Source organism: Helianthus annuus, chromosome 8 (genome assembly GCF_002127325.2).
Source record: "Helianthus annuus cultivar XRQ/B chromosome 8, HanXRQr2.0-SUNRISE, whole genome shotgun sequence".
Lineage (NCBI taxonomy): Eukaryota > Viridiplantae > Streptophyta > Magnoliopsida > Asterales > Asteraceae > Helianthus > Helianthus annuus.
The window spans coordinates 48,736,297-48,746,381 of NC_035440.2; the positions used below are offsets into that span (position 1 = coordinate 48,736,297).

Consider the following 10,085-nt stretch of genomic DNA (forward strand, 5'->3'; position numbering starts at 1 on the left):
ATTTTTTACAACTTATTTTTTTTTTAATTCAAATTTTTTTTGTTATAAGTTTTAATTCGCTAATTTTTTTTTTAGAATTCAGCTATCACATCCGTTAACTTGTTAAACAACGTGTAAAAGTAATTGTGTTTTCTCAAAATAAGGTTACAAGAGGTATTTAAACATTTGCTTATTTACATCAACTATCCTTTAACTTTTTGTTAGTCTAGGTCTAATAACATTTATGATCTATTATGTTTAACATATATGACCTAATTTATTTTATACTTATTAATTCACGTATTTTTTTTTACATTAACTCAATTTGTTTTACGTCTTTTTTATGTTCAGCTCATTTATTGTGTTTTACTTTTGAAGGAAAAAAAATGATGTGCTTTATGTTGTTTTGTTGAATGTTTAGTTCACAATTATGGGTCTAGGATACTTATGACTGATGAGTACAAAATTAAATGAGTTACTATGTATAGAAGGTATTATATGGTTTGGACATGACCCAAATGATTACCACCATCTTTAAAATCAGCGTCATGTCACACTACTCTTATCCACCAATTTAATTCATCACCCTATATAATGTGGACCATGACCCCCTTTATCATCAACTATCCTCCCACACCAATCAAAATCTCATAACTAATTGAAAGAGGATTACGGTTGCCATGAATTAAACCATGTAAACCACCATGGTTTGGGAAATTGGGGGGGGGGGGGGGGGTTGCAACAAGAACTATGTCCCGTGTGACAATTCATGATCCAATCCATCATATGAGGCTTTCTTTAACCGCGTCTGAAAATTAGACCTTTTTAAAACGTAGCTTAAGACGCAGTCAGAAACCCACTCTAAAGCTCATTTCACCCCGTCTAAATATCAGATGTGTACTTGTGATATAGTGGATCGCCTCAAACACACGTACATTCTTACCTATCTACGTACAAAATCATGCATGCACACATGCATTTGCATACAAACATACGTACCTACCTACATGTACCCAAATACATACACATACATACACACAAATCATCTAACAATGATGGTAATGCAGTCATCGACATACAAGATAAAGTAAAGGTCCAACGATCAAATGTTCATCCCATGTTCTTTGCATGTAGTTTACACGATTTAGCCTGTTTTTATGTTGGTTATGAGATCTGCCAGCAGGGTGTCCTAGGGTGGATTAACCAATTAGCCAAACACTTTACACATATGTTTGTTTTGGTAAACAAACAACATCGAATCCAATGTTGTTGAACAATTCCAAAGATTATGCAAAGGTTAGTGCTTTAATATGTTGGGTAAACCATTTGTATGCAACATGTGACCTAAACAAAAAGGTAGCACAGCAAATAGGTTTAGCTCCCACTCTTACGGAATGCATTGTAGTAGTTATTCTTTCAAGGATGTTAAGAACCGCACTTAAAAAAAATTAACCTAAAATTTAGGACTGGTACATCAAACAAATTTTTTATTTTAAATACATATAACTTTATAGTCAACTTTTTGATAAAAAAAAAGTCAAGCTACAAGACTTTTAAAATATAAGTAAATAGATGCGTAAAATTCAAAATGATATTAAGAACCTTTTACACCCCAGGTTTACAGACTAAATTTTAAATGTGTAGCATGTTCGACCGAAACTTATCACCACATTAATTCAACCACATTTTCTATTTCTTTGGGCTGTGTTAAAAATACCCCACCCTCTAATATTTTTATTTTTATTTTTTACCATACATACCTCTCTCCCCATAGTAAATCAATTATTTCATCTTAATAACTTTTTTAGTCAATAAGAAAGTACGTTTAGCATACATGTGAGGCTGCGATTAGCTCCCCTTTATTTCCTATATGACATACCGTGATTTAAACAACACCAAAACAACAATTCCAGCCAAAACACGCCCAAGGGGGTGGTGGGGCGGCGTGTTTGGGCGTTTTCCGGTGCAAAAAAACGCCCCCTTGGGCACGACTACGCATGGTCTAACGAGTTAGGTTTAGTGAACCTAACGAGGTCTTCTACTAGTGTTAGCACTCTAATTGTTTATAATTATGAGGTGTTAAATTTGGCCAAGATTTATTTGTTTTTTAGGATCAGACTATAAAGAATTTTATAATTAAAGATAAAAACACTTCAATCAATAGTTTATTTAGGGCATTTAAATAATTTAAGGGGTCAGAAACTCATCTACTACAACATGGTGCTATAGCTAGCTAGTTTATACTCTCATCGTGTAAAGAACAATACCCGTATAAATAAATACTCTATAAATAAAACTGTCACCTCATGAATCATGAGCCTCAAAGTCTCTTCTAATAGTCTCCATCAAAAACTCATTCCATGTATCAACTGGGCCCGGCATACACCAGTGCAAACAATCCTGCGGTGGTGGCCGCCCGTCAGCACTCCTTTTCGTGATCTTATTCGGGTCAAGATTGCGGTACGGGCCTGGATGACCATCGTGCCGATACGAGAAAGGTTTTGTGATGTCCATAAATGCCACCCGTGATTTGTTAGTTTTGTTCTTTATACCACGGTTGAACCCTGATACTTGTTTGCCGTACATTATGTTGGTGAACTCGCTCTCTACTAACTCCCCGTCCACTGCAGGTTTTATCTGTTACAAAATATTAGTTAATCATCAGATTTTTAATGCATAAATCCTCACATATCATTTTTGTAATCAAATCTGACTGATCAAATATCATTATTTTGTAATCAAATCTGGCATTAGTATTGATAAAAGGTTACAACACTATTAGTCAAATAGTGTTCAGTAGGGTTGCGAACAAACAGAGTTCGTTTGTTAAGATATATATATATATATATGTATGTATATATATATATATATGTGTGTGTGTGTGTTCACGAACTGTTAACGAGATTTTATGTTCGTGTTCGTTTGTTAAGGAAATGAACTTGTTCGTGTTCGTTTGTTAATTATAGGCAACGAACGAAAACGAACATGCATGAACACAAACTAATGCTCATGAACACAAACTAATGCTCATGAACACAAATGGAAACAAACGAACAAAAACAAGCTTTTATGAACAAAATATTGTATTTGTATGAATTTTGAAGTATTTATATAAAATATAAAAACTAAATACGCTAATGAACTATCGAACATGTTACTGAGCGTTCATGAACTTAAATGAACGAACGCCGCCTCTGTTCATGTTTGTTCATTTAACCAAACGAATGAAATTTCTTGTTCGTGTTCGTTTGTCTTAAACGAACGAACAAAAACGAACTTTCCACCGAACTGTTCGCTGGACGTTTAGTTCATTTGCAGCCCTAGTGTTCAGATCAACACGACCCGAACCGTTTTGACCCGTACCGAAAATTACTTGTTTTGACCAGAAAGTCAGAAATCACTTTGACCAAACTTGCCATATTTAATCTTAAGTAACAGGTCAAAACTAGTTTTTTTTTTTTTTGAACGGCAAATTTCTTTACTCTTATCGTCTGTTGGACTTGAACCCAAGACCTCCCCCTCCCGAAGTGTTTAAAGGCATTGCCTTTGCCAATGGACCACCACCCCATTGGTAGGTCAAAAGTCAAAACCAGTTCAATCAAAAAGAACAGGTTACTTTTGGTATAGGTCAAAAAGTCAAAACCGTTCAGAAAAACTTCTCTAAGTCTGTTGTTATTACCTTCCCGGTACACGAGCCACCCGTATTCCAAGCACCACCTTCATAGTGGTCAGGTGAATACGACCTGACCACGGTCAAACCTTTGTAGTCTGGCTTATTCACAAGTGCGGACATAATGGTTGCTACCGATATCTCAAACGCTTCAGTGCTATCAATTTTCTTCTTCCGAGAGTTATCAGGCCACCATAGCTGTCCACCCACGATCTCATTATTTAAAATGTACACTGATCGTTTTGCAAACCAGTGACCCGAGGAAAGTACAAGAACATCAAAGGTGGGTACGTCACCCATGAATGTCTCATCTGGGGCATCAAGGTGGAGTTTGTCTACACCTTCGGGTGCAAAATCAAATTCTTCGGTTGTTTTGTGGACCAGCCAAGACGACCATATCCGTATAATTGTCGTAGATGTTGACCGGAAATAATACCTTTGCATTCTTTTGTTCCCACGATTTATAGGAGCTTCAGCCTGTAATTGTTAAATGGATATTTCTTAGTAGCAGTCGCATTCCAAAATAATCAAAGAAATTACGGGTGGAAAGTTTGACCCATTTAGGTAATGTTATAACTCTTATTGGATCAAACGAACAAAATAAAAAAAAACGATTAAAATGCCATTTTCGTCCCTGAGGTTTGGCCAGTTTTGTGACTTTCATCCAAAGGTTTGTTTTTCCGCATATGGATCCAAAAAGTTTGAAATCTTGCCATTTTCATCCCGATCGTTAAGTCCATCCATTTTTCTCCGTTAAGTCAGGGGTATTTCCGTCTTTTTTGTGAACTTAAAGGGCAATTCGATCTTGTTCACTTTATGTACAAGCATTTAGCATAATGTACAAGTATTCAAAACACCGAATTGCCCTTTAAGTTAACAAAAAAGACAAATATACCACTGGCTTAACAGAGAAAAATGGATGAAAATGACAAGATTTCAAACCTTTTGGATCCAGAAGCGGAAAAACAAACCTTTAGACAAAAGTCACAAAATTGGCCAGACCTCAGGGACGAAAATGGCATTTTACTCATAAAAAAAAGTTATGATAAAAGTGAAACAGTCAAGCGGATTGAACGGGAGTCGCCCGGTATCTTTTGAGTTAAAACACAGCATGAATCGACATATTAACAAGTCAATGGTCAAACTTGGAACCACTAGCATAAATACAAATGCATATATAAAACTTATAAGACACGACAAAGAAAGAATACTTGCCTGCCAAAGTATGCACAACATCGACTCCATTTGATTTCGGGCAACGGAGTCACCTACGTAAGCTAACGTCTTTCCTCTCATCAATTCCAAAAACTTTTTCGGGTCAAATCTTGGGAGATCACATTTTGTGGGTTGCCATCGATAATTCTCGTAGTCCTTATCGGGCCTACCGTTTCCTTGGCAGTTCTGCATCTGCGTCAACACAGGGCATGAGTTGTTCGAGTATAATGGTCCAGCTGGATCAAGTACCCATTTCCCGTGATAGATATCACATCCTACAAATTCAAGCATCAGCATCATGAGCTCAGAATATGAGAATAATATTATGCAAGTTTGCACTTTTGTAGACACAGCGAAAGTAAATGATTAATGATGACAGCAAACAGCATAAAATAGCTTCCATGAAGTATCAGTTAAAAAATGTAATTAACCAATGATCATAGTATGTGCAAATTGTTGATACATAAGCTATATCAGTATACAGATTAATGGAAAAGATAGCTCGGTACCTGAATCAGCAATCTTCTTGGGACTTGAATCAGCAATCTTGCCGGTACCTATATCAACAGTCTTGTTGGTATCTATTTCAACAGTCTTGTCTGTATCTAAATCAACAGCATTGCTGGTATCTAGACCGATAGTCTTATTTTTAACTAAATCAACAGGCTTATCTGTATCTATTTCAACAGGCTTATCTGTGACAGTCTTGTTGATACTTGAAACTACAGTCGTTCTTTCTTTGTCTGTGTCATTCAGCCAGTTCTCAATTATACTTGTTTCATTGTTAGACGATAATCCAATTTTGGTGGCTTGATCTACACTATAAAAATACCCACTAACTTTAGTTCCGATTGGCTGATTGACCAGAAGCAAGGAGGCGAAAATTACGAATAATGCAAGTCCCCCTACTGACGCTGCAATTGGTAGAATCGTCTTTGGATATGCAGACATTGCTTTAGGAGAACCCAACTTCATGGTTTTATATTTCACAAAAATAATTAATTAATTATTTAAGAAACAACATTAGCAGCGAAAACTTCTCCTTGAATTAATCAACTCCTCCATTGCATCATTTTGTGCCAGCAAAGTGAAACGAAATAAAATCCACCTGTAGCATGTTGAAGAACAATAAGTACCCTTGTACGACCAAATAATAAGAATACTGCTTGAACTTATTGCCAATTTGCCATACGATTAGTAACTTTCTTTTCAACTTCAATTGTGAAATACTTCAGATAAATTCGAAAGAAATGGTAAGATTATGACATCTACAAAAAAAAAAAAAAAAAAAAAAAAAAAAGATTTATCGTTTTCATACCGGTCACACGCTGACATAGCGACATTGTTTGAGATTATACACACATACCGATATAAACATACTACTAAAACTTTTATGTGAATTCCAAAACAAACAGAAAAACATCCAGATTTCATGTGGAACCTAACTCCTAATCATCAACCTAACACACATGATATCATCATGACATCCTATGTAACTATGCATAATACAGATCCAACAGAATATAACCATAATAAATGCTTACTACACAGTCACAATCAAAATAACCACATCAAAAGCTACAAAACTCACCAAAACAAAACGTTGCATCGTAATTACTCCATTGCATAACTTTCGCACAAAATTCACATAATCAATCAATCAAACTAAACACTAGATGTGCAATTAAGTCATGTTTGATACAAATTACGGTATCTGAACTAGATATTTACGAATCAAATCTAAAGCATTAATGAAACCCTAAACAAGACAAAAGAGCTAACATTTTCAGATCAAATCGAAGTTCCGGAATTGAATGACGATTGTGTGGTAGTGTAAGATATATGTGATCTGTAACGAGTGAGTGAGAGTTACCGGTGAATGGAGCGGCGGAGTTGATAGATCGACGGAGAACGGAGATATCTGCAGTCACCGGAAAAGGCGTGATATGATTGCAGAGATTTATGGCCAAACGTGAGAAAGCCAAATATGTGAAGTTGAAGCCCAGCAAGGTATTTAATTATTTATATTTTAACCGTGTTTAGAACATGGGTATGTGGTGGAGGGGGGTTTGGGGCATGGGTTGACACGTGGAGTTCGAGCCCCTCGCTGGTGAGTGACGTGTCCGTTGGGTATGGTGAGGCGTGGCTAGCCTGGCGTGGCTTGGCCAGGTGTATTAAAATAAATAAAAAAATCTAATAAGAGCCTATGCCCTAGCCAACAAGCCAATAAGATCCGGCCACATAGGATCGCTAGCATGCCCCACGCCCAGCCTTAAACTCCCGCCCAAGGCGCCACGCCCAAACCCAAGCCCACCCGGGTGGTGACTTGGGCGTTTCTCTCCAACCCCCACCCCAACCCCCGCCTCATACCCCATAGTCTTATGTGTCTCATTTGATGTGATTATTATATAATTTTTGCACTTTTTAAGTTAAGGGCTGTTTGTTTACCTCTTAATGATTCAGACCTCTTACTGGTTCAGCACTTAATGGTTCAGACTGTTTGTTTTACGAGCAGATGTCTGAATGGTTCAGACATTTGCCTCTGAATGGTTAAGCATTATACAGATTCTGAATGGTTAAGACCTCTAATCTAGATTGGTCAGACATTTGTCTCTAAACGGTTAAGCATTATACAGACTCTTAATGGTTCAGACATCTTACTGGTTCAGCACTTAATGGTTCAGACCTTTTTACTGGTTCAGTACTTAACCATTCAGATGTTGCCAAACAGCTCCTTACTTGGATTGGAAGTATATTTTTTTTCACAAAAAGAAGTATATGGAACATGAAATTTTGGTATGTGTGTTGTAATTTTTTTTTAAAAAGATTGAGGTATAATATAAGAAAAATATGGGGGATTGATTGTGTGTCACTAATGTGGCATAATGTAGTCTTTAGAGGATGTGGGATGGAGTCTCTAGGGGCTTTATCAGGACACGTCAGCGTCACCTAAGATCCATGTCAGCCATGAGGCTTTATCACGCTCCCCTTTAACTTGCAGGGTGTGAGATGGAGGCCCGTCATCATTACCTAATTATTTTTTTAATTTAAAAATTATTTAATTTTGATATATTGATTTATAACTCATAGTTTAAATAATATAAATAAAATGCCATAATTGAAATAATATAAATAAAATCCCACGATTTAAATAAAAAACATACAATGTCATAATTAAAATAAAAAAAATACAAAGTCACTCGTCGTCTTCGTCGACTCCTCCTTGTTTACGATAAAACCATAGGTGCTCGGTCAGATCGGCTCGAAGGTTATATTTGAACAAAAAAGACTTTTTTTTAGATTGAATGTTTGGCAACGGATATATTTGACCACCAACCTCGATCCTCTCAATTTCATGTCGTTAACATCTTGGCGAGGACACTATAGCGCCCCTTCTTAAATCCGTGGGTGTGGGTGTATGGCGCCGGGAGGCGCTATAGAGGGTGAGGTGGCCTTGGTGGCGCCTCCATACCCTCCGGCCTAATAGTTGAATAGTTACATACATTTAGTTCTTAGAGAGTACTTGTAACTGTGCTTTTGATGTGTACACAGAGAATGTGCGTTTGTGATACTCAACGAATTTATATACCCTTAAAATGAAAGGTCGATGATGTTATGTACCGAAGCCCAAGTCACCCTCCGAGTCCATTACCGAGTCCAAAAGATGCATTTTAAGTGAAGCCCATGCATATGTGCATGAGTAAAGCACGTGTAGTCCATCCACTTTATTTTGAATGTTCAAGTTGTTAGTCATGTGTTAAAATAAAGGAAAATAAAGGAATGCCCATGTTTCCATATTGTTAAGAGTAGTTGGTAACTAATTTGTGAGTAGTGGGTACATCTTATTAGGGTTAGTGGCATGAGTGTTAACTATATATATAGTCATGTACCTTTCCATTTTGGATTATGAATGAAAGTTTTCAAAGTCTAATTATCTCTCTATTTTCTCGTCTGGCTTCTATCTATTTTCTTTGGTGAATTAACCAAGAATCATAACAGTGGTATTAGAGCGGTCTTGATCCACTCCTATGAACGCTCGTGAATGGAAGGCTTCAATGGATCAGATTGAGTGGCGGCCTCCATGGATTTTCTCCCTTATTGTGTCCAGATTCTTAACCTTGTGGATAAGGTTGCTTGAAGTCGGAGGGAATGATGTGTGCCATGAAACCCACGAAGTGGTCCATCACGCATTTACATTATTTTAGTTTAATTATATCTACATGTATTTCTTTTATTTGTTAGTTTAGTAGTAGATAATGGGTTAGTGGATGGTTAGATTATTTACTAGTTTCATCAACTTATGTACAACCTATATAATGGCTTTAGGTGTTTTGTGATTATTATGAATGAAAAATATTAAAAAGAGAGTTATCTCAAAGTCTTATTTCTTACTATTTTCTTTTGAGCTTAATCCACTCAACGAATTATCTATCTATCAACCGATTGGTTCATATCAGATGACTGTCACATCAGTCACTGTCTTCATCTATACTATATTATAATGCATGAGGGAGGGGTAGTTTAAGATACCCAAAAAATAAGAATTTTTCCCCCTTTATTTATAGAAAGACCCCTAAAATGAGGGTAGTTTGGTCTTTTAAACACTATTTATTTTTTAGCCCCTAAAGTTATTACACTTAAATCCATGAGGTTTTAACAAAATTATAGATAATTAGTTACAATTAACCCCTTCACAACAAACTTATAATTTTATACGTATTCTTGACATATCTTATAAACTATACTGTTTAAAAAAAAAATCTAAAGATAACATGACGACCTACACATTTTTGTCGACGTTTTGGTGGTTGTCTTGTTCAATATCAACGCGCGGATTAAAATGTACAAGTCAATAATGCTTTAATGTACAAATGATTAAAGAAGCAAATAACAACTAATAATTAGCTATGCAAATAAACAATAAACATGTAGAAAAAACTTAAATAGAAAAATACTTTTAGGGTAGTAATTAGGTTATAGTTACACTATTTTCTCTCCACTACAAACATATAATTCTTTTATGTATTTTTATTGTATCTTTTAAAGTATGACGTTTTAAAAACACTCAAAAGTACCGTGACGACTTGCTATTTTTGTCCACGTTTTGATATATGTCTTGGTCAATATCACCATGTAGATTAAAATGTACAAGTAATTAATGCTTTGTGTACAATGCTTCAAAGCACAACAAATATTTAAAAGCTTGTTTGTACAACTACAA

General features: G+C 35.9%; 1 protein-coding gene and 1 long non-coding RNA gene across 3 annotated transcripts; one reads left to right on the plus strand and one right to left on the minus strand.

Moving 5' to 3' along the window:
- Positions 1-2,115: 2,115 nt before the first annotated feature.
- On the minus strand, positions 2,116-6,883 carry LOC110872851 (protein YLS7). 2 transcript variants are annotated; one of them, XM_022121731.2, is made up of 5 exons: positions 6,738-6,883; positions 5,374-5,972; positions 4,865-5,139; positions 3,659-4,126; positions 2,116-2,616 (listed from the first exon to the last, which is right to left on the minus strand). In XM_022121731.2, exons 2-5 carry the CDS (start codon positions 5,837-5,839, stop codon positions 2,284-2,286), a joined length of 1,542 nt encoding a protein of 513 aa, XP_021977423.1. In that variant the 5' UTR covers positions 5,840-5,972; positions 6,738-6,883; the 3' UTR covers positions 2,116-2,283. The 2 variants fall into 2 exon arrangements, with proteins under 2 accessions (XP_021977423.1, XP_021977424.1); XM_022121732.2 differs by lacking the exon at positions 6,738-6,883 and adding an exon at positions 6,183-6,272.
- LOC118481099 lies at positions 6,737-9,227 on the plus strand. The gene is made up of 2 exons (XR_004864388.1): positions 6,737-6,874; positions 8,417-9,227. It is a non-coding gene; the product is annotated as an uncharacterized LOC118481099 (long non-coding RNA).
- Positions 9,228-10,085: the final 858 nt, after the last annotated feature.